Below are 27,552 nucleotides of genomic sequence, written 5' to 3'. Positions count from 1 at the left end.
TCGAGCTCTCGCGAGAGGCGACGATAGGACCGTGGCGGGATCCTATAGATGTGTATTTGTATTTCTATATAATATATACATAGAAGTATAAAGATTATAGATTAGATAGATAGAGCCCTGTTGCTAAACGTGGATTGTGTGGAAGGGTGGTGAGGCACTGGCCGGGGCTGCCTAGGACACCAGTGGAGGTGTCTAAGGAAGGCCTGGCCGCGGCGCTCAGCGCTCTGCGCTGGGGACGAGGCGGGGATCAGTTCCGGGTGCACTCGGTGATCCCGGGGATCGTTCCCATCCCGGAAAACTCCGGGATCCCGCGGCCGGGCGGGGCGGTCCTCCGGCCGCCAGGGGGCGCACGGGCGCTGCGGGCAGGGCGCTCTGGGCAGGGCCTGAGGGCGGGGCGGGGCGCTCTGGGAGGGACGGAGCGCTGTGGGCGGTGCCGCTGATCACCTGAGCCGGCGTTGAGGCGGCGATGGCGGCACCGAGCGGTGAGCGGGGCTGGGCCGGGCCGGGGGGACCTGCTGTGGGACACTGGGGCTGCGCCGGCCGGCGCCGGGCACCGCGCCTCGGGGGTGCCCCTCGAAGGCTCTGGAGCAGGCGCTGCCCTCGTTCACTGCCCTGCTCTCCTCAGGTGTCGGTGCCCGAGGGCTGCGAGCCACAATCCCGGCTCAGTCCTTCATCCTTCCGAGGCTCTGAGCCCTCGGGCACGGAACAGCGCTGTTCTGGATGAGGGAAGGGTAGAGAAGACGAGGAGCTTGGAAGATGTGTGAGCCTGGGAGGGGGAGCCGCAGAGAGAGAAGAGAAGAATAGTGATGGTGAGGGAAAGGAAGGGCTGAGAGACAGAGCTGGGCTGGTGAAAACGAGCGGAGATTTGTTCCAGGGCAGGCTCAGGCTGCGGCAGGGCTGGCAGCTCCAGCACAGAGAGCAAACAATGCAGGACAGCGAGCTCCAGAGCTGCAGCTCGGCTGCTGCCTCCTCTGGGTCTGTTCCAGGGCTGCCTGGTGACACCTTGAGACAGCCAGAGCAGCCTGTGCCTGCTGGTGACACCCTGAGACAGCCAGAGCAGCCTGTGCCTGCTGGTGACACCGCTGTCCCTGTGCCTGCTGGTGACACCTCTGTGACAGCCAGAGCAGCCTGTGCCTGCCTGGTGACACCTCTGTCCCCCAGGACCAGCAGCATCTCCAGGAGCCACCCAGACCCATACACTGGCTCACTGCTGCCTCACTGTGCTCCTGAGTGTGTTTTCCCAGACTAAATAAAACATCTCTTCTTTCCACACCCTCACCTTGTCTCACTATAGTGCCCAGATGGGTTTATGGAGTCCAGAAGATTTTGAAAATTCGGGTTTCTTCCAGAGCTGCGTTGCTGTGTTCGAATTACATTTGTTAGTAAAATGAAACGTTTGGGTTTTTTTTGCTGTCAACACCCCAACAGCTGCAGACTGGGAAACACCCAGAAAACATTCTGTGCCCTTCCTGAGCATGTGGCTGCTCCTCAGGCAGAGCAGTGGGATCAGGGTTTGGTGTTTGTGGGTGCTCACTGCCTGCAGGGATCAGGGTTTGGTGTCTGTGGGTGCTCACTGCTTACAGGGATCAAGATTTGGTGTCCCTGGGTGCTCACTGCTTACAGGGATCAGGATTTGATGTTTGTGGGTGCTCACTGCTTACAGGGATCAGGGTTTGGTGTTTGTGGGTGCTCACTGCTTACAGGGATCAGGATTTGGTGTTTGTGGGTGCTCACTGCCTGCAGGGATCAGGGTTTGGTGTCTGTGGGTGCTCACTGCCTGCAGGTTGGGTGCTGGCCTGGGCACTTCCAGGCAGTTCTTTCAGTAATTTAATAAATAAAAATCACATTTTTATTAAAAATCACATGCCCAGGGCTTTTTTCACTCCTGGCTGCTGAGTTTGATGTGTCTTCACTAAAGCAAATTTCCACTTTTGAGAGCTGCTCAATCCATGTAACAATCTCTGATCCTTCATCTTGTGACCCCAGTATGATTCTTTTCCTGTTCCCTGTCTGCCTCTCATGTCTTTATCCATTTTCTTGGGTGAAAACTGAAGATTTCCCACTGTCCCCATGACCAGTGAGGTCTGGCTGGAGTGGGGAAGGGTGAGGTGGGACAGGGACACGCAGAAATGCTCAGCAGGGTTGAACATGGTCACCAATTCAAGGATATTCTGTTGCAGGCACCTTTGCCTTCTGCTTTCTCATCTTGGAATCATTTTGTTGGTGCCTCTGGTGTGTTGCCCTTGGCTCTGCCCTGCATTTCCCTGCCAGCCAGCTTCCCTTCCTGCTCAGTGCTCTGAGTTCTCCTGGGAGCTGGCTCTGAGCAGCATTTCAGTCATCTGAGCTGGTTAGAGAGGCAGAAATTGGGATGGAAGGGAAGGAGCCACAGAAGTGCTGGGGATGAGTTTGCTGTGGCCCATGGCTGTCCCAGTGAGGGCTGGGACAGCAGGACAGTGACTCAGGGTGTCTCTGTCTCCTTGTTCCTGCAGGGAAAGGAGGAGGGATAAATTACACTGAATTATTTTACTTTTTCAGCGAGGATCTCTCTCTGTAAAGGTTTTACAGAGGTTTTGGCAGAGCTCTCCCTGCTCAGGGCACCTCCCTGGCTGGGTGCTGTGAGGAGCTGCTCCCCAGGAGCCTTTGGGGGCAGCTGGCAGGCCCAGAGCTGGCAGAGCAGCAGCACTTTGTGTGCAGCCCTGACTCCACTGAGCCCTGAGCTGTGCCCCACTGGTGAAGCAGTGCCTCTTCTGTGCTGGGTTTTAGTTGCTTAGGGATTTTAAGTGTTAAAAAAGTCACTGAAAGTGTTTAAAGTGTTTCTCCCTGTTCAGGGCTCGCTCCCAGCCAGGTCCCTCTGGGAGCCCCTTTCAGCTGCAGCCCCAGCTCAGGCTCTTTGTGCTTTGCCCATTTGTGCCCCCTGGTCCTGTGCAGCCACAATAAATAGAAAATAAAACCCTTTTTCTCCTTGATTTCATTGCCCCAACTCTTTTCCAGCATCCCCACTGGTGCCACCTCCTTCCTAGCTGCTCTCCCCATTCCCTGTCCAGCCACAGCTTTCTGCCTTTGCCTCAAACTCTGCCAGCAGCTCCTTTACCCCACTGCTGGGTCAGAGCCTGTCCCAGAGCTGCCTGGTGTCTGTTCCCTCAGCCACCTGCGCTCCTGATTCCCCCTTTTGGCATCTTCCTGCCCCTTTCCTCTCTCAGGCTCAACTTCTCTTCCCTGGAATCCTTGCTCTCGGTTCTTTGTTATTGTGCCAGAATTGACTTCGTGTTTAAATAATTTGGGTTTTATCCTTGGTACTTGATTTCTTGATACAGCTTTTTAATTTTTAATTCCTGGAGTAGACCCTGCATTTCTCTGATCCCTCAGCAACCTTTCTGTGCCTATCCCAGGGCTGACCCAGACAACCAACCCCTCTCAGACCACAGCAGGGCTTGAGTCCCTCATGTTTGTACTTCCCTGTGCTGGAACTGCCTGTCCAACTAAACAAAGACCTTCATTGACACAATTATTTTCTTTTTATTTTCCCCCCAACTGATTAGGTCCCAGTTGTGCAGCCCAGGCTCCCCAGCAAGCAGAGAGCCCAGGATCCCTCAGCCTTTCTCTGCAGTGACCACCTGTGCCCCTGGGCAGGGCTGAAGATGCCTCTGTTCTCCAGGAAGAAGAAACCCAGCGAAGATGCTCGGAAACGCCTCGAGTACCAAATGTGCCTGGTAAGCACTGCCAGGGTCATTTCTGTCCTGAGCCTGGTTCTTGGGTACTAAATGTGCCTGGTTAGCACTGCCAGGGTCATTTCTGTCCTGAGCCTGGTTCTTGGGTACTAAATGTGCCTGGTTAGCACTGCCAGGGTCATTTCTGTCCCCTGTGCCTGCTCAGCACTGCCAGGGTCTGTGACCGTGTTCACAGGGGTCTCAGGATGAGGGAAGAGATGAGGATCTGACTCCATGTTTCAGAAGGCTGATTTATTATTTTATTATATATATTATATTAAAACTATACTGAAAGAATAAAATAAAGGATTTCATCAGAAGGCTGGCTAAGGATAGAATAGGAAGGAATGGTAACAAAGGCTCTGTCTTGGACTTTCTGTCTGAGCCAGCTGGGCTGTGATTGGCCATTAATTAGAAACAACCACGAGACCAATCCCAGATGCACCTGTTGCATTCCACAGCAGCAGATAACCATTGTTTACATTTTGTTCCTGAGGCCTCCCAGCTTCTCAAGAGGAAAAATCCTAAAGAAAGGATATTTCATAAAAGATGTCTGTGACAAGAGTCATTTCTGTCCTCTGTGCCTGGTCCTTGGGTACCAGATGTGCCTGCCAGGGTCATTTCTGTTCTCCCTGCCTGATCCTGGCTCTGTGTGATTTGGTGCATCCCTGCATGATCAGTAACCACGTTCCATGAGCAGTAATTGTGTTCCTGATCCCACTAAGGTGGCAGGTTTTCTTCCTAGTTCACCTCAGGGAATTTCTGCCTTTGCCCTCCCGTCCTCACATCCCTTTGGTGCCCCTTCCACCCCTCTCTGTGTGGTTCCATGGGGTATCCCCCACCCCACCCCATCTCCTGCCAGCCTGCAGGTGGGACCCCAGCTCCCCTTTCTCCTCCATGCCCCTTTGCCCTCACACATCTCCCAGTTTGCTTTTCATTAAAGGGAACCTGTGACTTCCCATCACATCTGCCTTGCCTTGTGCCTCTCTTTTGCCTCCCATTATTCTGATCTTCTGTCACTTTGAGGATTAACTCATTGGATGTTGCTGCTTGTTTTCCTGGAGTAGGATTTCACCAGGGTGCTCTGGCCCAGGGAATCTCCTGGGGAAGGGATGAGGAGGGGCTGAGGGAGCTGGGGAGGGTCTGGAGCCCCAGGAGGGGCTGAGGGAGCTGGGAAGGGGCTCAGGCTGGAGCAGAGGAGGCTCAGGGGGCCCTTGTGGCTCTGCACAGCTCCTGACAGGAGGGGACAGCCGGGGGGGTCGGGCTGTGCTCCAGGGAACAGGGACAGGAGCAGAGGGAACAGCTCAGGCTGGGCCAGGGCAGGCTCAGGTTGGATATTGGGACTTTTTTACTTGAAAAGCTTTGTCAGACATTGCAACACACTGCCCAGGACAGTGGTGGTGTCACCATCCCTGGCAGTGACCCAGGGATGTGTAGATGTGGCTTTGGGGACATGGGTGAGTGGTGTCTGCCAAGGTCCATTGCTGTTGGCAGCTGCATTGCATGGACTTGATTTGAACATGGAAAATACTTTGGAACAGAACCACAGAATCCCAGACTGGTTTGGATTGGACCTTAAAGTCCATCCAGTGTCACCCCTGCCATGGCAGGGACACTTTCCCTGTCCCAGGCTGCTCCCAGCCCTGCCCAGCCTGGCCTTGGGCACTGCCAGGGATGGGAGCCACAAACTCTGGGCAAGGTGCAGCAAGAGGTGCTGGATTTGTGCATGGTCTGACTCTCTGGATGTGTTTGTTCCCTCCCCAGGCAAAAGAAGCTGGTGCTGATGACACCCTTGACATATCCAGATGTGAGCTCTCAGAGGTTTGTCCTCTACACTTCCAGCCTTCACTCACAGCTCTGATTCTCTGTCTGCTTCTTGGAAACAGCTGTCAGACTTACTCTCATGCCTGTGAGCCTTGAGACAGAAATTGTTGCTGGTCCACCTTTTCCTTTATCTCCTGAGTTCTGGGGGGCTTCTTCCCTGTTTTTTGGGTTGCTGGGAGTTTGCCTGTCCTGTCTCATGGTTGAACACCATTTCCTGGGAATCCTTTAGAAGGACAGAGTGGTCTCATACCCTCCACCTTGTTTGACCCTAGTTTGGGACCTCATGGCTTAAATTTGCTGCTCCTGAGGGAATTGGTTTGCCAGAGGTTGAGTATTTCTAATCTTAGAGCTACACAGTCTGCCAGCCATGGTTGTTTTCCTGTGTAAGTGAGAATCCCAGTCCTGCTTCCAAGCTGCTGGGTAAGAATTTAAGGATGGAAGTCTCACCCCAGCTTGGCTTCTTATGGCAATCAACTAAATGAGAAACAATCTTCTGGTGTGTGGGCAGGCAGTGACAGAGTGCCAGGCACCCAGACACAGCTTTTCCTCAGGCAGAAACTCATTTCTATCTCACTTTTCATTTTTATTCCTTGTCTCATGCTTCCAAAATGTTGATCCTGAATACAGGATGCCCTTGCCAAGCAAAGTGTGGAGATGTGACACCATCCTGGAGAGGAGAGCTGCCTGCTGTGCAGTGTGAACTGGCTTTGCTGAGACTTTGGGGTGTTTTGTTCCAAGCTCAGGAGCCACCAGCAGCTCTGTGTGGGACAGCCTGGGTGTGGCAGACAGAGGATCCACCCAGCCAGCCCCACTCAGGGCCACAGCTAAGCTGGTAAAACTGTCTTGCTGCTCATTTTCATTGTTGTTTCAATAAAATGAGTGAGACATCACTTTGGTTTTACAATTAACCATGGACAGGGGTCTGGCTGCTGCTGCTTCTGTGCTGCAGGGAAGGTCCCAGTGCCCAGCTGTGCCTGGCAGGGCTGAGCTGGCACCTCCTTGGTCTGCTGTCCCTCTCCTGGCACACCAGGGTCACCCTGCCCTGCCAGGTGCTCCCCTCTCTCTCTCAGCACACTGCAGGCTGGTTGTGAGGCTGCCAAAGCACAGAATGCATTTCTGTGATGAGAAAGCTGAACCTGTGCCTGACTCATCTGCACAATGAATATTAAATCACACAAGGCTTGAACTCCTGCCTGAGCCTGTTCTGTGCCACTGTTGTGTCTTGGAGAGCCACTGGGAGCTGCTTAAATGGAAACTCCCTGGGAAATACTGGGCCCAAATCACAGGGCAATGATTTTAAGCATCACTTTTATTTCCAGTCAAACTGTTCACACCTTACAGGTGGACAATGTAGAGCTGCTTAAAAGAGAAGTCTGACATGACTATTTGTTTATTGTTTTTAGGTTCCTTATGGGGCCTTTGCAACTTGCAAGGTCTTGCAAAAAAAGGTAATGTTTAAATCAGAAATTATTAAATAATGATTAAATAATTCTTTTAATATGCTTAACTGTTGTTGTCATGTTTGATATGACTGTGTGTGGTTGTTTTAGGGTGGTCCAGAAGGAATTTTCTTGTCAGGGATTTGTCCACCTGTGTGATACTACAATAGAGAGCATTTTGAGTCAGATCAATCCTTTCTGTGTTTTTTATGGTTAATTTCTGCCAGGAAAGAGCAGGTGGTTGTTCCTGTCTTAGCCCATCTAAGGGTATTTCTCATGTGAGGAACTGGGCTCTGGTTTAGATCTCATGTGAAATGTTTGACTTCTCTGACAATCCATTTCCTACTGCAGTGTTTTATATGATACTGAATAAGATACTGAGTTCTTGTGCAGCCTCCCCAGTTCAATCCCCACAAAATTGCTTCTTCTGGTGTCCCATGTTTATATGACAAGGAGGTTTTTCCTCCCCAGGTGCTGATTATTCATACCAATAATCTGACATCCTTAGTTCCAAAGTCCTGCAGCCTCCTGAGTCTCATAACTGTGAAGGTAATTGTGATTCTTTTCCTGTTTTCCTTCATTTGAGCTGCACTAAAGCACAGCAGCCCAAGTAAATCCCTCTGGCTGGCTCAGGGATCAGTACCAGGCTGACTCCTGCCTTTTCTGGGTTCAGCTCCAGGCTGGCAGCACTCACTGAGGGCTTTGTGGCACATCACCATCAGTCCCACACCTCATTTATCCCATTCAGAATCCCACAGTTTCCCCCTCAGGAGGGAGGGAGGGCTCCAGGTCTTGTCCCACCCTCCCCCTGCACTGCTGTGGGAGCAGTTCAGCTCATTGATCCTGCAGAAATTCCTGCTGCCAGCTTGGTTCCAAGGGGATGATTTATCCAGTTGGCTCCTCCAGTTCTGTGCAACAGCTCCCTCAGTGTCACTGCTCTCCCTTGTCCCTTGTTTGTTACTGATGCCTGAATTTCCAAAAACCTCCAAGAATTAAGTGTCCATGTCCCCTGCAAAACTGGAGCTGCTTTTCAAAGTCCCCATTGGAAGCAAAGTAATTTTCATTGTGAGATAATTCATGACTTTTGTTCCCAACCCTGTTTGGTGACATCATCTGCTTTTCCAGGTTCTGGATCTGCATGACAACCAGCTGGCATCACTTCCTGCTGATATTGGTCAGCTGACAGCCCTTCAGGTAAAAGGTTTGAGGTGTCTGTACAGGGCATGGAAAAAAGGAGAAAGGAGCAGGAGAAGCCAGGCTTGGTTGTGTTCTCCAGCTTGGTGCAGCCCAGGTGGCTCCCATGGCCAGGCAGATGCTCTGAGCAAGCAGAGTCCTGCTGATCTCCCCAGACATTCAGGTTTTGCTGTTCTCCCTGGGGTGGTTATGTTGAGAACCCAGAGCAGTGTCTGAGGGCACACTCAGGGTCTCTCTGCTCAGGGGCAGCTTTAGCTGAGAGCTGCAGTTGGGGAGGGCTGCCCTGGACACTCCAATTCCCAGTTCCTGCATCTGCATCCAGCAGCAGATGGTGGTGGTGAGCAGAGTTTCTCTGGCATGCCCTTTATCCATGGGATATCCACACTTATCCATGGGATATCCATATTTATTTATATGGAAAATACATTTTTTTAACCCTGAAAGTGCTATCTACAACCAATTTCAAGTTGTCTGATAGTCCCAGCAGCACAGATGTGTAGAAGACATGCGACTTGGATGAATATTTTTATTATTTTTTCTGTTAATACCTTAGGTCCTAAACGTTGAAAGGAATCTTTTAAAAAGCCTTCCACAATCTATAGGAGACCTTGCACAGCTCCAGGTCCTCAATGTGAAAGGTATGGAATGGGGTTGCTCTGGACAAAGCACATTTATTATCTGGTCATGGTGAGCTGCATTAGCAATTATTCCTTTCAATCAAGACAAACACCAGATGGTTTACACTCTGAGTGCTGAGAAGAAGCACAAGGATTTGAATTCAAATAGTTGGCAAGGCAGGAGAAAGATCTAAGCAGAAAATGTGTCAGTAAAGCAAGTAAAGCACTCCAGTAAAGCAAGCAGAGCACTCAGCCTGATAAACTGGATTACATTTGGGTCCCCCAAGCCCCAGAGCTGGCTCCTGTGTGTCCCCACAGGTTGGCACAAGCACAAAGGTCACACCTCTTTTCCAGACTCCTGGACATTCTCCAACTATGCAGTGCCATAACTCTGGGAGAAAAAGGAGATTTAGTTATGTGGAGCTGTTGCTGAAACAGGGAAGGCAGTGGAGGGTGAGGATCTTGGAAGGGCAGCTCAGATCATTGCCTGTCTGTCTGTCTGTGTGTCTGTCTGTCTGCAGCACCTGGGGTGTGCAATCTCACACTCAGTCCCCTTCCTCCCATCCCTGGGGCTTAGACCAAGGGAAGAACATCCCATGTTACAAATATTCTCCTTATAAAGAGCACAGATCCAGCCTGCAGCAGTGAGCTCAGCTGAGGAGGAGATCTGGAGCCCAAATTGCCCTTGGTGGGCAGTGCCATCCTTTAGGTCCCTGTGTGACCTGGCACAGCCCCATGTGTGTGGTTATGGATTGGTGCTGGAACAGATGAGCTTGGCCTCTGGTTCTGGAAGGCTGGAAAAGGAGACTCAGGGCTGCCCCCATCACTGCACAGCTCCTGAAAGGGGCCTGTGCTCAGCTGGGGCTGGGCTCTGTCTGCAGCAGCACTGACACAGCCAGAGCACACAGCCTCAAGGGAAATTCAGGTTGGATATCAGGGAAAAGTGTTTTACAGAAAGGTGATAAAGTTGTGGAATGGCTGCCCAGGGAGGCGGTGGAGTCCCCATCCCTGGGTGTGTTTAACAAAGCCTGGATGTGGCACTGGGTGCCAGGGCTGAGCTGAGGGGTTGGGGCTGGGTTGGACTCGATGATCTTGAAGGTCTCTTCCAACCCAGTGATTCTGTGATTCTGTGAATCCTGTGGTTCCATGGTTTATCTGCCTGTCTGTCCCTGCAGGGAACCAGCTGAGGGCGCTGCCCGGGAGCGTGAGCGGCCTGCGGAGCCTGCGGGCTCTGGATGTCAGCGGGAACGAGCTGCAGGAGCTGCCCCGGGGGCTGGCCCACGCCCGCAGCCTGCAGGTACCGCCCTGGGGCCGGCCCTTCCCACCCTGCCTCCCTCAGCTGCGAGTAAATCCAGCCCACGAGGGGAATGTTTAGGGTCTGGGCAGCATGCATTGCAGGGAGTTGTAACAGGCTGTTCACACTGTCCACAATGACTTCCATGTACCTGCTCTGGTCTTTTCTGATCATTTTTACTATTTAATCTGATAATTTTGTCATTTAGTTCTGATAATTTTGTCACTTAATCATGACAAAAGCGATCCCCAGAGAGTGAACCCCTGGATTTTACTTGCCAGGGCTGTCTTTAAGAGCACAAATCGTGCTTCTGTCACCCTGGCAGATCTCCAACTTGTTATCAGCTTTCATGTGTTTATGGCTCTCTGAAGTGCACATTCAGAATGGGAAAAGCAGCAGGATTTTTATGGATCTGTTGCCTTTTGGCTGCCAAACCTGTCAGTACTCAATGGTGCAAGTGTGAGGCAGCAGGGCTGCCTCAGACACCAGCAGGAAGGTGTGAATAAATGCTCTCCTGTCTCACACAACATTTTGCTTCAGTTCTCATGAGCACAGCCTGAGTTGAGGCATCTGTACAGCTTTGCCCCCTGTGCTTGATAAAGTGGTTCCTTTCTAGGCCTTCCTGCTATGCCATTTTCTACACAAGGCAGCATTGGGTCCTTTGGTGGCCACACTAGGACAAAACAAATGGCTCCTCCCCTCTTTCTTTATGGGATTCCTCTCCATGCCCTGGTAATCACCCCATTTCCATGCTGAGCTCCTGGCATGGATAGGGATTGTCTGAGCTGAGAAGTGCTCTGACCTCTGGTACCTGAATGAAATGCCAGTGCTTGAATGAGGGGAATGTTCAGTGGATGGCCAGCTCAGAAACTTCCAAATAAGGGGCAGTGGAGTCACCTCTGAAAGGTGCCAGACACCCAGCAGGGATTCTGTGCAAAGCCAGGGCACTGAGAATATTCCTCTGTCTGCTCTGGGGTGCCCTGACCCCCAGGGGAGCACTGACCTTGACCCTCATTCATGGAGAAAGTTTCCTGGGCTTCAAGATAGACTGGAACCCACAAAAGTGTGAATAGATTATAGAGAGCAGTGTAGGTGTGTCACTTGGTGAGAAATTTAGGTTTTGGGATTTTAGTATGTTGTGGATGGGAGCAAGATGGAGGGCACAGGGTGTCATCCTGGGTTTCTCCTTCTTACTTCTTATTCCTCCTTCTCCATGGGTTTGGGTGGCATTTTGTAATTGAGCAGGAAAGTCTGCATTGCAGCTCTGTGGGATCAGTGATTGGGTTAAAAGGGAAAATAATCCAGATGTCAGTTCTTAATTGGATAGTTTAGTCTTAAAAGACCTTGTAACAAGATACTGTTGGCCATTTTGTGCCTTCTAATGAAAAGCTGCAGAACTTACAGTAGTGAGACTGTTTCACTGGTAAGAAATAATAAACACCTGAGTCCCAACATGAATTCCTGTCTCAAGTGCCTTCAATCCAGACCCAGAAAAACCAGAGACTGGTACTGCCACAGGATTCAATACAGCCTCACATTTATATTAGGATTTAGGGTAACATGAAGTAAGATTTTGGGGAGCTGCAAGGAAAACTGCAGCTGGACTCAGAATAACCTGGAGCTCTGTGTGTTCTGTTTTGGAGACTCTGACCCTGGATGCCTCTGCCATGACCTACCCACCCCCTGAGATCTGCAGTGCAGGCACAGAGGCCATCCAGCAGTTCCTGTGCACAGGTAAGGCAGGAGCAGCTGGGCTGTGCCCAGAGATGGCATTTCTGGAGGACAGACATGGTGTGGGCTCTGCTTGGGGTGGTTGGTGATGCCCTGAACACCTGGGTACTGTGTTGGCAAACAGCACCACAGGAGTCCTGCCCTGAGTCCTTCCCTGAGCCCTGGCATGCAGAGTGGTTTGATAACAATCACAGTGGCTGGGCCAGGCTGTCCCAGTAGCCATAAGAGGTCAGTGCACCTCCCGTGGTTATTTGGGTTTTCTCCTGTGGGAGGATTGGCCATTGTCAGCTGTCACTGCCTTGGGACAAGGAGAGACACTCAGGAGTCACTCAAGGTGCCCTCATTTTCTCTGAGGAAGGATCTGGGCCCTGCAGGTTGTTTGGAGAATGGTGAAAACAGATGGAGAACTCAAACTCACAGATAATATTCTGGGAGTTTGCAGCCACTGTGTTTAATACAGACAGGGAGTTTTGGTGGAGGTTTTATGCAGGGGAAATGCCTTGCCAGCCATTGAGATATTCCCAGTCAGAACTTATTTTGGTCTGGGCAACATCTGCAGCCCTGCAGAAGTCACCAAGCTGCACCTGTGTGCAGGGTGTGTTTCTGTCTGAGCAGATCCTTGTGCTTGTGGGGATGGAGTAGCCCCACCTCCCCCCAGAGCTCCATCATCCTTTTGCCATCATTAAATGCAAAATGAGCCCCAGCTGGAGGAGCCCTGCCAGGCACTCCCTGGTGTGTGGGCACAGCTGGAAGCAGCCCCACACAGCAGCCAGCTCACAGCCACGGTGCCAAGGAGGTCTTTGAGCCTCAGATGTTGTTATTTTGTGTCTGGTGCCTTGCAGAGTGTGGAATTGCATACTCCCCTCCCTCCCAGCACCTGCTCCCCACGCCGGAGAGCGACGGAGGAGGAACTTCCGTGGATGGGGTGGACAGGACGGTGCAGAAGTACCTGGAGGAGGAGAGTGAGTGGCAGGTGAGGCTCCCCTGCCCCAGAGAGTTTGGGATTTGTCTGTGTGCTCCCTCAAAGCATCTCACAGCACTTGGCTCATCATCCCTCATCACCTTGCCCTCCATGAGCTGTGTCTTTTGGGATTGAGGGAGTAGCAAGGGTGGCTCATCCTTCCTCAGCTGGGCTGGTGTCACCACACTTACTCCTGAGGACACATCCCAAAGAGCTGTCCCCATCGCAGAAAGCAGTGATGGAGCCAGGGGTGACAGGGGGACATGGAGTGTGCAGTGTGTTTTTGGGGGGACAGCAAACTGCAGAACCTTGGGCTTCCCAGCCAAGTGCTAGACATGTTCAGCCCTGCCTGGGAAAGGGGAGGCTGGGCCAATAATTGTGGTGATTCCTGTGCTCTTTGGCAAGTGCAGAGTCACTGCCTGTGCCTCTGGAGAAGCCTGAGGGACTGGACCTGGGGCTTGTGTTGCTGTGCCTTTGGTTGATGTCTTCACTCAGTATGGGGAGACTGTACTGTGGAATAATAATATCTACACAAAAGTACTTCTGGGAATAAATGTCTGCTGATATTGCTTATTTTTCAGAACAAATTCTTGGATTATGAGAAGAGGAAGGTAAGGATCAACTCCTATAACTGCTTTTTCTGCAGCATCTGGTTTTTGTTTTCCATCTTTTTATTTTGCTTCTCATTCCCCTCACCTGGGAATTGCACTTTTAGTTTGTTCTTTTTGTTTGCCTGGTCTCTGTCTCTTCCCCTGTGCATGGCTCACTTTGAAACAGCCAGAAGCTCCTGCCTTGCTGCTCCCCAGTGATTTTTGCTCGAGTTGCTCAGAGCTGGCTGCTTCCTTCAGACTGGGGGGTCCTGTGCCATGGAGAGCTGAACCCAGCCTGCATTTTGGGCTTTCCTGCCCGTGTTTATATTGCCTGGTTTGGTATCAGTCAATGCCCAGGGAATTCAGCTCCATGACAGGGAAGAGTTTGGAGATTGTTATGAAGGGAGCAGCAACTTCTGCTTCCCACTTTTTGGGTTCCTAAGGAGAGAACATTCCCCTCCCCTAGACAAGCCTCCTGTTTGCCATTTAGCTTCCCTTCTCTGCAAAGGACTCCTGTCCCTTGCTCTACCTTTTTGCCAGGATATGTTCTTGCTGGGGAAGGAGATTCCTGTCCTTCATCTTTCTTCTGATTCCTCTCAGGAAAGAAAAACTCAGGAGAAGCTGGAATTTGAGCGGCGCCTGAACGTGGGGCAGCGAGAGCAGGCCCTGCTGGTGCAGCAGCTCAACAGCCACAAGGATGAGATCCTGCAGACAGTGAGAGAGGTGGGTGTGCTGGGCAGGCCCTTCCAGGGCACCCAGTGCCTTCCCCAAGCCCAGCACCTGCTCCTGGTTTCCCTGCTCTGGGCAGGAGCAGCAGAGGCTGGAGCAGGGGCTGTCGAGGCACCAGCGCTGTTTGGAGGAGGAGAGGCTGAAGCTGCTGCAGCAGCTGAAGGACACAGAGCAGGGCATTGCCAGCCGCATCCAGAAGCTGCTGGAGGACAACCAGAGGTGGGTCTTACTCTGATTTTGTTTTGTCATGTTGTTTTGGGCAGTTCAGTTCATCTCTGAGTGGTTTGGACCTGGTCAGGATCGATGTCTGGAGGAGCTGCCTGAGCTCCTGCACTGCCAAAGACCCATTTCAAGCACATGGAATCTGTATCTTATAAAAACTGTTTCACAGATGTGTGATGTTGGGATTTTGCAGTGCTATGGAAGAAATTTGAATTCCTCATGGAAAGTGCAGATTTGAAGTGTTGTTGCCCCTGTCTGTGTCTGCTGGGTGTCCGTGTGAGCTGGTGCTGATGGGAGGTGCCAGCCTGCTGAAAGCTGCTCTGCTGTGCATGACAGCAAAGTTGTTTTCTCTCAGGCACGTGGGGGGATTGTTGGGGTTGTCCTGTGCAGGGCCTGGAGTTGGATGATACTTTTGGGTCCCTTCCAAGTCAGGATATTCTGTGACTCTGTGATTCTGCCCTCTGGGAGACCAGGATGTTCTACTCAGCTTGATGAAAATATTTTATTTTTTTTCTTAAGGCAAAAACGAAGTTCAGATATTTTGAAGTCCTTGGAGAATGAGAGGTGAGTCTCTGAAACAAACTTGTCTGGAAAAGGGGTTAGAAGCTGGGAAGAGAGCTGGGAGCTTCCTGTCAGAGTCACAGTCTGAATCCACCCTAGGCCAGGGGAGGTTCCTCTCATACCTGCAGCTGGCTCTGGTCACTGTTGGAGACAGGAACACTGGACTCAGAGTGCCTGGTCCTACCCAGTCTGGCACACCCAGTCACAGGGTGATTTTACCTCTTTTTCATCTCTGAATGGGCCTAAATAATGAGTTTGGGAACAAAACTCTAGTCCAATATCAAGGACTAACAGAGATCCTCCATCTGCTGGCAAGCAAGGCAGGTATGAGGGTGTTCCAGTAATGTATTCAGGCTGGGAGGAGCAGGTGGGAAGCCAATCTGCCATTGAGCCAACACTGTGAGCTAACTCTGCACCAAAAGTGACTGTCCCCAGCTCTGCCCTGCCTGTGAGCTGCCCCCTCCCCTCAGCCAGCTGTGCTGTGGCCCAGTAAACTGGGTGAACATCATCCAGTTGTTTGTCAGGCTGTTCCCCAGCCACACCAGCTCCTGACCTGGTCAGTGGTGGGGGGAATGTGCTGGAACAAGGGCAGGGGTGCTGGGGAGGGAGGCCAGGCTGCTGCCTGCAGTGGCACTGCTCCCTTGGGCTCTGGGCTCATCCAGCTCAGCAGAAAGGAGAGCCAGGGAAGGGCCTGGCACTGTTTGGGCAGAGCATGTGCATGTTGTGTTGATGTTCTGTCTCTCAGAAAAATAAATTTCCCTGTCTAAAGCCACTGTCCCTGTGGTTTTGAGCAAATGTTGTCTCCCATAAAATTTAGAGGTTCTTCACCAAAAAATCACCAAGCTTTGGTGTCTCTGATAAGCCCAACTTTCCTGAGCAGGGTGAACCTGCCCAGCCTTGAGGCTCTGAGCTGGGTGGGTAAAGGAAAAGGGATCTTTTTGCAGGAGTGGCTGAATTTTGTTTGTTGGCAGAATCAGGATGGAACAGCTGATGGCAATAACCCAGGAGGAGACGGAGCAGCTGCGCAGGAGGGAGGTGGCCTGTGAGTCCAGCCAGGGCTTTGGGAGAGGGGGTGAAGGGGCTGGGGCACCAGGAGCAGCTGAGGGGGCTCAGCCTGGAGGAGGCTCTGGGGGGACTTTCTCATTCTCTTCAACTCCCTGAATGAAACAAGGGTGTATCCAAATGGGGGTCAGGCTCTGCTCCTGGGGAACAAGGGGCAAGAGAAGAGGAAACAGCCTCAAGTGCCCCCAGGACTGGCAGAGCCCAACCCCTCTCTGCTCTGGGCCAAGGACAGGAGCCAGGGCACGGCTGGGGCTGGGCCAGGGCAGCTCAGGCTGGAGCTCAGGGCAAGGCTCTGCCCCCAGAGGGTGCTGGCACTGCCCAGGCTGCCCAGGGAATGGGCACGGCCCCGAGGCTGCCAGAGCTCCAGGAGCCTTTGGGCAGCGCTGCCAGGGGTGCCCAGGCTGGGGGGGCTGGGGGGGCTGGGCTGGGGGATCTTGGTGGGTCCCTTCCTACTTCCCAGCAGATTCTGTGATCTCAGGGGTGGTCAGCAGGGACTGGGCTTCTCTTAGCACTGCAGAGGTGCAGGCACAGGCAGAGTGGAGTTTGCTCAGCTCTTTTCCCAATAAAGAGCCACAGGTGGGTGGGTGTGCTCTGGGATCAGAGAGGTGGGAAGAGCAATGAGAAAGGAGCCACTGTTGGTTGCAGTGAGTGCAGCAGCAGTGGGGGTGAGTCCTGCCCTGCACACCCAGGCCAGGCAGGCCCTGACAGCCCCTCTGTCCCCTCTGTCCCCAGCTGCCATGCAGCAGATGCTGGCTGAGACCTACAAGAACAAACTCCTCCAAACGAGCTCCGAGTCTCGCCGGCAGGACCTCGTCAGCCAGGCCTGCTCCAGGTGCAGGGGGTGTCTGTGTGCAATCCCTTTCTTTCAGCAATGTCATTCCCATAAGTACACCAGGAACTCCTGGAATGCAGCAGGACAGCTGTAACAGCCCAGGACAGTGCAAATTAAACTGTCAGACTGCCTTAAATGAACCACCTTCTAACCACCACAATTTGCATGTTAATCACACTTTGGGGGAACTGTCACTTTTTTGCACTGTTTATTTTGCCTTATGCATTCTGCTAAATATGGAAGATGGAGTTAGACCAGTTGTATTCCTGTTTTCTGAGGTACTTCAGTGCCAAATTGTGGCCCAGAGCTGCTCCCCTCACCTCCCAGGCTGCCTCAGGGGTGCTGTGTGAGCATAAGCAGTACATCAGTGTTGTGAGTGTTGCTGAGCATCCTGGCTCACTGTTTACAACAAGATGAGAAATTTTAATCTGGCAACATCTGGCACTGACCAAAACCAGCCTTGTGAGCCTGTGACCTGCTCAGCAGGGCCACAGGAGCCTGTGGTGCAGGTTTGGTTTGGGTGTAGGGAAGGAGGTGTTAAATTTGTGGCCTTCAGCTGTGCAGTGCCACTTCCCCTGTTGAGTAAGAAATTCCTCCTCCTGCTTTTCCTCTGAGTCCCAGCCCCAGCTTTAGCCCCATGGCACATCCATCTCTTTGCAGCCTGGCTGAGATGGATCAGAAGTTCCAGCAGATCCTGGCTTGGCAGCAGCTGGATCAGAGCAAAGCTGTCAGTGAGATCTTGCAGCAGGTAGGCAAAGGAGCAAACTGCTCATGGGGATGGAGGAGAGCAGGATCCAGAGTGGGTCACAGGAGCAGCAGGGGCTGGGCTGCATGCAGAAGTGATTTTATTTAACACTACATGCTAAAGTTTGAAAATATCTGCTATTCTGACAAACTAACTTGGGTGGTTGAAATAAAAATTATTTTTTGTCTAGCCAGCAAATTTGCAGAAAGGACAGAAGCACAGCTGACATGGTGATTAAGAGGGGATTTTGAGACAGAAGTTCTCAGGTTTCCCTGGGGAACTTGGGACAAGCATTTTCAAAGTTTGTTCTCAGAAGTGCTGGGCAGCTGTGCCCTGCAGCACAGCCTGGCTGCTCAGTGCTGCTGAAGAGGAGAGCTGGGCTCACACAGAGCATTCCACATGAATGTTTGAATGACATTAATATTTCTCTGTGTGTCTCCAGGGTGGGCTTCACCTGTTGGGCTCTCAGCTGTGTTTCAGGACATTGTTGCTCAGAGCAAGCAGCACTCAGGGACTTGTACCTGAGTCTCTGCCAGGCAGCAGCTTCTGAGCCCTGCACCAGCCACCTCACTAAGCAGGGTTTTGCCTGTCCCTCAGGTTGAGATGCAGAAAACTGCCTTTGAAGCTCTCCAGGTGAAGAAGGATCTTATGCACAGGCAGATCAGGAACCAGGTGAGTCAGCAGCAGAGGAAAGAGCAACCAGCCCCTCAGCTCATGCTGCTGTTTGCTGAGAGTCTGGGAGGAAGCACAAAGTGCTGTGAGCACAGAGCAGGGCCTGAGGACATGGAGAGCTCTGGACAGTGATGGTTACACTCCAGCTCTGAGGGAGGCAGTGTCAAAGCAGGTTTTGGATTCTGGAGGTGGTGGCATTGCCACTCCTTCAGTCACCTGCACTGCTCTGGGGTTGACCTGCAGTTGCACCTCAGATTTCCTTCAGGCTGTGTTCTTGGCAGGGCTGCTGCTTCCACATGAGCCCACTGCATCTCCATCCAGCACATCAGAGCTGCACCATGAGCCATCAGTTCACCTTTTCTTTCCCATTCTCAGCTCCATGCCTTTCTGCACTCCATTCCACAGGAGGTGCAGTGATGTTGGTGGGGGAAGAGCAAGAGCTGGTGGAGAAAGTAGGGGTGGATGATGCAGGATGATGGAAAAGTGGCAGGTGATGATGCAGGATGGTGGGAAGGCAGCAGTGGTGGATGCAGGAAGGAGGGTTGCTGGTTTCTAACACAGTGCTCCAGAATCTTCCCTCTCCTGATTTGACACAGAAGAAAAGTCTCAGTTCAGGATTTGGTGGATAAACTTGAGAACTTGGATATTTTGAGTGCCCCAGTGACCAAACTCTGCTGGAAGCCTGTGCCCTGTCTGACAGCTCCCATCATTGCCTGCCTTCACCATAAGGGCCCTGCATTTTGCTCCCTCTTGCTCTGTGGACAAAGGGGGTTTGTTCCTTAATGCCAAGGCTGGACCTTTCACCCTTGGGACCCCTCCCACCCTGTGCTGCAGGGGCAGAGCCCTGGGGTCAGCAGGAGCAGCATGGCCTGGGGACAGTTGGTGGCCTGGCAGAGGGGTGAGCTGGGCTCTCATCTTGGCTTTGCTGTGGGACCTTGGACCTTCATCTTGGGCTTTACTGTGGGACCCTGGACCTTCACCTCTCTGTGTCTCAGTTGTCCCACCTGAAAGAGCAGCTGTTGTTCTGGGATTGCTGGAGCACCTGGAAAGCAGAGAACTGTCCCAGGAGTCTGAGCTGGGAGGGCCTTGGCTCTGCATTCCAGGGTGGCTGCCAAAGGTTTGGGTGCACAAACTGATTGCAGTGTGAGCTCCAGACCCGAGCAGAAGTGTTCAGAGTAGAGAGACAGCTGGAGTGGGGGGACACAGCTCCTCAGGTAAAAGAAGAGGCACCCTCAGCACACACATCACCAAAGGGCACAAGCAGCACCTCTGGGTGATCTGCAGTGCTGCCCTTGCCAGTCAGACCTCACTTAAAAAGAGCAGAAATCAAAGTCATTTTAAATGTCAGTAAAAAATGTTTCATCTTCTGTTTAGATTAAATTAATAGAAACAGAGTTATTGCAGCTGACACAGCTGGAGGTAAAGAGGCAAGAACTGGACACAGAGACCCTGCAGGTACGTGGGGCTCTGGGGCTGCCCCCCACCCTCCCTGCTCTGGGATTGCTCCACCTGCTTCCCTTGCTCCTGGCACTTTCCAGATGGGTTTATGCTCAGTCAGGAGGTTCTTCTGCACAGGACACCAACCCCTGTGTGTCCTGGGGGTGTGGGACACCAACCCCTGTGTGTCCTGGGGGTGTGGGACACCAACCCCTGTGTGTCCTGGGGTGTGGGACACCAACCCCTGTGTGTCCTGGGGTGTGTGACACCAACCCCTGTGTGTCCTGGGGGTGTGGGACACCAGCCCCTGTGTGTCCTGGCAATGTGTGACACCAACCCCTGTGTGTCCTGGGGGTGTGGGACACCAACCCCTGTGTGTCCTGGCAGTGTGGGACATCACTGCTGCTCCCAAACACCCCCAGGCATTCTCAGCAGAGACCCAGAGGAGCCCTGATAGGGATGGGCAGTTCCAGGTGTGCTGGGTGGGGAAGGATTTTGCAATCCAGTTGTTGGCTATCCCAAAACCACCTGCCTGCTGTGCATTGCATGTCCTCTTGCACTGTGTTGTGTTTTGGTTTTGGCATCATCAGCAGTCACACATTGAGGTATGGCAGGTTTAGCTTCAGCAGCTTGGCTTTAAATTTTGTTTTGTGATGATTTGCATCAGTTCTTTTCTTCTGTGTGCCATGAGCCAGGTCAGGTCACAATCAGTGACAGAGCAGTGGGAAGTGCTGGCTCCAGGCAGCAGTGCCTGTCCTGGATCCTCCAGGTGCCAGGTTTGGGTTGTGCTGCCTGGACTCACTCAGCTCCTCTGCGTCCCTCTGTGCTGTTGGAGGCACCACCCAGAGTTCCTGCAGGGCAGCCCAGGTGTGAGCACAGGAGCTGCAGGGCAGTGCAGGGAGCAGAGCTCTGCATGGAGCTGAGCAACGAGCCCTGAACACCTGGGTCTGCCTGATCCCCCTGCCCTTGGTGCTGTGCCCCCCACAGGGTCCCTGCTGGGCTGGAGCAGCTCCTCCTGTCATCTCTTGTCCCTGTCCCTCCCTGGAGGTGGGGCTGGCCTGGGAGGGGCAGCTGCTCCTGTGTTATCCAGGAGCCTTGTTCCTGTGCTGATCCCAGGCTGGACAGGCCTTGCAGCCCCCTGGGACAGTGGTAGGGGATGGGGTGAGCTGGGTTTTAAGGTCCCTTCCAACCAAACTAGTTTGGGATTCTGTGATCAATGAAGGTTTCCCCAAAGTTCAGGGTGTAACAGAATCCTTGTCCCTGTGTCCTTGTGGCTGATGGCCACTGCTCAGAGATGGGTGAGGTGGGACTGAAGCTGCACAGGGGCCATGATGGGACATTCCTGAGCCACTTACCTCTCCACTGCCAGGGAGTGGCTGCAGGGGTGCCTGGCCTTGCCCTGGTGTGCTTGGGGTGAGACCCCAGGGGGAGGAAGCATCCCAAAGGCAAGGGGACCTCACTGTCCTGGTTACCTGCAGGACTCCAGACCTGCTTTCAGGTGGTCTTTTCTCAGCTGGACAGGGCTTGGAGCAACCTGGGACAGTGGGAGGTGTCCCTGCCATGGCAGGGGTGCCACTGGATGGGCTTTAAGGTCCCTTCCAACCCAAACCAGGCTGGGATTCCATGATTCTAAGGAGGGGTACCATGGATACCTTTGGCTGAGCTCCTGATGCAGTGAGGAGGAGCAGCTGCAGCCAGGGTGGGCTGGGGCTGACAGAGCAGTGCAGGGCTGAGGGAGCAGCTTCAGCTGGAGAGGATCTGAGCTGTGGGGCACAGGGATTGCACAGCCACAGGGGCTGCTGTGGGGCTGGCAGGGGCTTTGCTGGGAGCAGTGGGGACAGCAGTGTGGGGCTGGGGCTGCAGTGTGGGGCTGGGGCTGCAATGTGGGGCTGGGGCTGCCAGAGCTCTCCCCTTGCAGGAGGCGGTCACGGAGCAGCGCCGGGCACTCGGCTCCCTCCTGCAGCAGCTGCTCAAGGAGAAGAAGCAAAGGGAGGAGGAACTGCAGCAAATCCTGGTAATGAAGGCCCTCATGCAGAGCTGTGGGTGAGGAAGGATTTGGGTTGGCTGCAGGGAGAGCCCATGGCTCAGTGTGGGAGTGAAGGGGAGCAGAGCAGGGCTGTGTCCAGGTCCAGAAGCCAGTTTAACCCAGGGAGTTGTAACATGAACCTGGGGGGCACAGCAGCACTGCCTGGGACAGCGTGGGCACCATCATCACCCCCAGGGACCCTGCTGGGAAGGGAGGGGGCAGCAGGATGAGCACAAGGGATGGGAGTTGTGGTCTGAGCCTCAGGAGCTCAGGCCACAGGGCTGGGGGCAGGGAGATGCACAGCCCCGTGTGGGGTCCAAGTGGGGCCAGCCTGCAGGAGGCAGAAATCCTGTCTGACCCCATCACAGGGCTCTGGCTGGGCCCTGCAGTGCCCAGGCTGGGCTTCCCTCCTCACACCCATCCCTGCACCCCCCTGGCCGTGTTCCCTTGGGTGCTGAATGAATTGAGTTTGTTTTTCAGCTGGAAATGGAGGCAAAGAGTGAAACCAAGCAGGAGAACTATTGGCTGATCCAGTACCAGCGCCTGCTGAACCAGAAGCCCCTGTCCCTGAAGCTCCAGGTGCTGCTGCTGTTCCTGCTGCCACTGTGGCTCTGCTTTGCTCTGGGGGGAGCAAGGAGCCCCTGGGCTGAGGCTGGGAGCAGGTCACAGACCCCCACACAGATCCAGTGCTGCCCATGGTGCTCTGAGCTCCCTCATTCCTGCCTGGGGAGGGGATGGAGCTGCCCAGGTCCCTGTGGTGCCAACACCTCAGCTGTTCCCAGCAGGAGCTGCTGTCCCAGCCCCAGACTGCTGGTCAGGAACAGAAAACTCTTGAGTACCTTCCAGGCAGGGCTTCTTGTTCCAGCTGAGCACCCAAAGGGCTCTGCTTGGCTCCCCAAATTCCCCTTCAAACACGACTGAGTGCAGCAACTCCTGCCCATTCCTGCCCCTCATGGCCTGAGCCTGGGCTTTGTGCAGGTCAGGGCCCCTCAGGGTGGGCACAAGGAGCTGATCTGAGCTCAGCCTGTGCTGCAGATTGGCCTGAGCTGGGAAAGCAGGGGCTGCTGCAGACATGGATTGCCAAGGGTGGTGTTCCATGTGTGAGGGCAGAGCTCCCATCTCTGCTCTGGGCCAGGGACAGGAGCCAGGGCACGGCTGGGGCTGGGCCAGGGCAGCTCAGGCTGGAGCTCAGGGCAAGGCTCTGCCCCCAGAGGGTGCTGGCACTGCCCAGGCTGCCCAGGGAATGGGCACGGCCCCGAGGCTGCCAGAGCTCCGGGAGCCTTTGGGCAGCGCTGCCAGGGGTGCCCAGGCTGGGGGGGCTGGGCAGGGGGATCCTGTGGGTCCCTCCAGCTCAGGATATTCTGTGATTCCCAGACCTCAACAGTTTGAGCTGTGCCCATAAAACACCTGGGGTCAGAGCTGCTCCAACTGTTGGGCTTCCAGGCTTTGCTGTGTTTGGGATGCAGCAGAGCTGGAGCAGGGCAGGCCAGGGATGAGCACAGCCCCAGCCCTGCTGCTGCCTGGCCCCAGGGGCACATCTGGGAGCTCATTCCTTGTTTTGCAGGAGAAGGGTTTGGAGCAGCAGCTGGTGGCCCTGCTGCTGGAGCTCTCTGCTGAGCAGTACGTGCCCATCTTCGCTCACCACCGAATATCCCTGGACACGCTGGGCAGTATGAGTGCCAGTGACCTGGAGAAGGTACGAGACAGAGAGCCACAGTGTGGGACAGCAGCAGCTGGCATTGTCCCTGTCCCTGCTCAGAGTCCAGCTGTGCCTGGCTGCTGCTCTGCTGTGTCACCTCCCCACAGGGACAGGTGCCTGTGCTGCTCTGCCTGTCGCTGTGGGCAGCGGCTCTCCCAGAGACCTGCAGGGTGAGCTGCAGCCTGGCTCCCTCTTCCACCATCCTCCAGGTGCTCTGTAGTAGAAATAGCACCAGGGAATTCCTGGTGCCTGGCAGAGGGGGCTTTCCTTGGCATGGCCATGTCTTGCCAGTAATGCCCAGGAGTTTTCGGTGTCCCCTTGGGGACATCAGCCTGCTGTCTGTCCCTTTGGGGCCATCACCCTCCTCTCTCCCCACAGCTCGGTGTGACAGAGGCTGGGCTGCAGCATGCCATCCTCAGGCGGGCTCGGGAGATCCTGGCTGTGGCCACGACCATCCCAGGTACCCCCAGTTGTTTTTTGCCACATTTTACCCTCCCAGCAGGTCCCTGAGCCCGGAGCAGGGAGCTCTGTGGGTCGGACACCGCTGTGGGTGTGTGAGGAGGGCAGGAGGGCTGCGGGGGGCGATGGCAGCGCTCAGGGCACTGAGCTGGCTGTGCTTGCAGAGCTGCGGAGGGCAGAGGAGAGCGAGGCCCCGGCGGGCCCCGAGCCCAGCGCTCCCCTGGAGGAGCCCCCGGCCCCCACGGCCCCAGCGCTGCCGGGGGACGAGCGGCAGTCGGAGTGCGTTGTGTGCATGGAGCGGGAGGTGAGAGCCGGCACCGCCCGGGATGGAGCGGGGCGCCGAGGGAGGGCGGGATCCAGCGCTGCTCCAGCTCTGCCCGGCCCTGGCATGCCCGGGGCTCATCCCGCCAGATCCGGGCACGGCCGGGCTGGGCACCGCAGCGGGGATGGGGGAGAGACGGGCAGGGACGGACAGGGCAGGGCTCCGTGCGGGCTTGGGCAGGAGCTCGCTGAGCTCCCCCGCCGGGCCTGGGCAGCGCTCACGGGGCTGCTCTGCTCTGCTCAGCCCCGCCGTGTCCCGCCCCGTATCCCACTGTGTCCTGCCCCGTGTCCCATTGCATCCTACCCTGTGTCCTGTGGTGTCCTGCCCCGTGTCCCATCGCGTCCTGCCCCGTGTCCCATCGTGTCCTGCTGGGCGCAGCCCTGCCCCGCACACCCAGCGGGGACGGAGATCGGGGTGTGGGGCTCTGCCCCCCGTGCCGGGAGCGGTGCTCAGGGCCAGCAGCACTCTCCGTGTCCCCTCTGTGTCTCTCCCCCAGCCCCAGATGATTTTCCTGCCCTGTGGCCACGTCTGCTGCTGCCAGGGCTGCTGCGAGCGGCTGCTCTCGTGCCCGCTGTGCCGCCAGGACATCGCGCAGCGCGTCCGCATCTTCCACAGCGCCTAGGCCGGCCCGGGGGCCCCGGCCCCGCTCCGGGCTGTTCCCGCTGCCGCTCCTGTCCCTGGAACAGCCCACGGCCGGCACTGCCCTCCCTGAGCCCTCCCCACGCTGGGAGCCCCCGCATCCCCCTCGCAGCTCCCCGGGGCTCCTGCAGGGAATCCCTTCCTGCTGCCCGCCCCGCGTCCCCGTGCCTGGGTGACAAACCGGGCGCAGCTGCGGCTCCTCCTCTCTGGCAGGGGTGTTTGCTGTCAGAAAGGCCCCGGGGGCTCGCAGGGACACGGGGAGTGCTTCCAGCAGTGCTGCACGGAGGAGGGGGGGGTTTCCCGTGGGATCATTCGGTCAGGACATGCTGTTCCTGGTGTGCTCACACTGCCGTGCACCTCTGTCCTGCCAAAGGTCTGGGGCTTCGGCTCTGGAGCCCCACGGGAGCTGCCTGGGTCTGCAGCCTCAGGCAGGCAGAGCCGGGAGTTCCTGCAACACCCCCGGGACTGGAGGGACCTGCCCTGGCCAAGGGAGCCCGTGGGGGGCCCTCATCCACAAACCAGGTGGGCAGAAAGTGCTGCTGCCACTGGCCAGGGCTGGGGCAGGGCTGGGGCTGTGCCCAGCTCAGGACCACGGTGCCTCTGCACTGGGGGGTGGGCACTGCTCCATTGCCAGTGATCAGTAACAATTCCTGTCTGCCCTCGGCTCTTGACCCTGAAATATAAAAATGCTGCCACGAGCCTTGTCCCACCACAGCCTTCCCCAGGAGCAGCCATTAAACGCAGCTGGTTTCTGCTGGGGGTGTTTGCTCACTCTTTCCTTCTGCAGGGGGGGTGGCTGGAGCAGGGACGGGGCCACCACCCCATGCCCGGCTGTCCCAGTGTCACCTCCTCCTTCTCGTCTTCTTGTCAGAGAAGAATTTGAGCCTCTGGGCCTCCTCCCAGGGGGTTGCTCATCGTGGAGCTGCCCCAGGGATGTCCAGACAGGGGAGACCTTGGACCCTGCGCTTGGCTCGCCTCACATGAGCTGCCCATGCAGAACATCCCTGTGGGACACGTGTGTGGCCTCGTGGAGGTGCCCAGTGCCACCAGTGTCCTGGGGACGTGCCACAGCACCAGGGCCGGTGCCTTGGGAACACCCTGGGGCTGTTTTTCCAGCCTCTGTTTGCACGTTTTGCTGCTGCTGCCCATCAGAGCAGGCAGGTCCTTGGGGAGGGGCAAGGGCTGCACCAGGAGCGGCTGGGGCTGGGATGGAGGAGGTGCCCAATGAGGGCAGGGAGGGTCATGGAGCACCCTCGCCCCTCCAGGCTCCCCCTCCCTCGGCATTCCCTGGGGTCGGGGAGGAGGAGGGAGACACAAGCCCTGGCCTGAGGGAGGGGCAGGGAGAGAGGATCCAACCCCGCAAGGAGCCCCCCCTGCGCCCTCTCCCCAGGGGCACTCAGCGACCACACGGGGACCCCACGGCTCCGGCCGGAGAGGGAGGAGAGCCCCGAGGGCTGCCCCGACAGCCGGCCGGCAGCAGCGAGGCTGCAGCACCCCCTCCATCCCGCCGCCCCCTCAGTCCCCTCTGCTCCCTCCATCCCTCCCGGTGGCCGCCGGGCCGTGCCGGGGGTGGCGGGGAGTGACAGGAGCTCAAGGTCCGCTCGGGGACAATGAAGAGGAGCCAGCGCTTCCCGAGGGCCAGCACGGCCCCAGTGCAGGGACAGCCCCGCTCAGCCACGGGGCAGACAGAACAGCTGGAGCAATACCCAGCACTCCGGGCACTTTCTGAGACTGCGGGGAAAAGTAAAATAATAATTTAAAAAGCTCCCTTCTGCCTCAGCCAGCCCCAGCAGTGCCGGGCAGTCGGGGGTTGCAGCCCCGTCCATTCCTGTAGGCCCGAGGTGGCGGTGCCGGTGGCCGGGGCCTCCTCCTGCACCGGGTGACAAACAGACCCCAGGGCCGGTGGGGAATGGGTGCTAGAGCTGCTGCCCCCAGGGCTCAGCTGGTCCTGAAGTTCATTAACAGCGATAGCATCCGTGCTTGGGAGGTGGTAATAACATAATGGATTTGGAACGGGAAAAGGAAAGAGCAGCAGGTGTTTAGGGGCAGCAGCTCTGCGGTGGAGGAGGAGCGTTCCCAGCTCCCGGTGCCGCTCCAGCGCCCGCCGAGCACCCTGGGGCCAGGCTGAAGTTCAGTGGGGGGCAGTGGCCCCGGCCCCTCAGCCCTCCCCGGGCTCGGCCATCGCCGCCCCCCGCCTTCAAAAGCGGCGGGGCCGGGCCGGGCCCGCGGAGCGCGATGGCAGCGGGGCCCGAGCCCGGCCGGGAGTGCGGCATCTGCTACGAGGCGTACTGGGGTGCCGGGGGGGGCCCGCAGCAGCTGCCGTGCCGCCACTCGCTGTGCCAGCGCTGCCTCCGCAGGCTCGTGTGCCGCGCCGCCAGCGTGGCCTTCGTCAGCTGCCCCTTCTGCAGGATGGTGACGCTGCTGCCCGAGCCGGCCCCGGCCGCCACAGCGGAGCCGGGAGAGCGGCAGCCGGAGAGCGGCGGTGCCCCCCCGGAGCCCGGCCAGGGCTCGTCGCTCTCGGTGGCCGCGCTGTGCTCGTCCCACGCCCCTGTGTTCGCCGTAAGCAGCTCGGTGTCCCCCTGCGGCCTCCGCCGCGGCTCCGAGGCCCCTCACGCCTTCGTGCTGGGGCTGCTGGGCCGGGGGCTGCTGCTGGACACGCAGCCCCCGCTGGCCTCCATGGAGAACCTGCGCCTCGGCTTCGCCGCCGGCATCCTCGTGCTCATCGTCTCCACCTTCTTCCTGCTCGTCTTCCTCAAGTAGGTCCGCACGGCGGAGCGGGTCTCCCAGCCC

At 55.9% G+C, this 27,552-nt stretch overlaps 1 protein-coding gene across 4 annotated transcripts; it reads left to right on the top strand.

Moving 5' to 3' along the window:
• Positions 1 to 346: 346 nt before the first annotated feature.
• On the top strand, positions 347 to 25,521 carry LRSAM1 (leucine rich repeat and sterile alpha motif containing 1). Of its 4 annotated transcripts, XM_074556139.1 has the most exons (25): positions 347 to 482; positions 3,540 to 3,710; positions 5,472 to 5,528; positions 6,935 to 6,979; positions 7,442 to 7,519; positions 8,096 to 8,164; positions 8,718 to 8,802; positions 9,957 to 10,078; positions 11,719 to 11,809; positions 12,649 to 12,779; positions 13,349 to 13,378; positions 13,958 to 14,080; positions 14,166 to 14,305; positions 14,828 to 14,872; positions 15,841 to 15,911; positions 16,664 to 16,763; positions 17,424 to 17,511; positions 18,106 to 18,180; positions 19,555 to 19,635; positions 21,536 to 21,631; positions 22,124 to 22,222; positions 23,208 to 23,339; positions 23,721 to 23,802; positions 23,966 to 24,105; positions 24,620 to 25,521. In XM_074556139.1, the coding sequence occupies exons 2-25, from the start codon at positions 3,639 to 3,641 to the stop codon at positions 24,743 to 24,745; spliced, it is 2,178 nt and encodes a 725-aa protein (XP_074412240.1). In that variant the 5' UTR covers positions 347 to 482; positions 3,540 to 3,638; the 3' UTR covers positions 24,746 to 25,521. The 4 variants fall into 4 exon arrangements, with proteins under 4 accessions (XP_074412240.1, XP_074412242.1, XP_074412241.1 ...); XM_074556141.1 differs by lacking the exon at positions 19,555 to 19,635; XM_074556140.1 differs by lacking the exon at positions 347 to 482 and having other exon boundaries at positions 3,545 to 3,710; positions 6,935 to 6,978; positions 7,440 to 7,519.
• Positions 25,522 to 27,552: the final 2,031 nt, after the last annotated feature.

This window comes from Zonotrichia albicollis, chromosome 21 (genome assembly GCF_047830755.1).
Source record: "Zonotrichia albicollis isolate bZonAlb1 chromosome 21, bZonAlb1.hap1, whole genome shotgun sequence".
Taxonomy (NCBI): Eukaryota; Metazoa; Chordata; class Aves; order Passeriformes; family Passerellidae; genus Zonotrichia; species Zonotrichia albicollis.
Note: the sequence above shows the minus strand (reverse complement) of the source record. Positions and strands in the feature narration are given on the sequence as shown.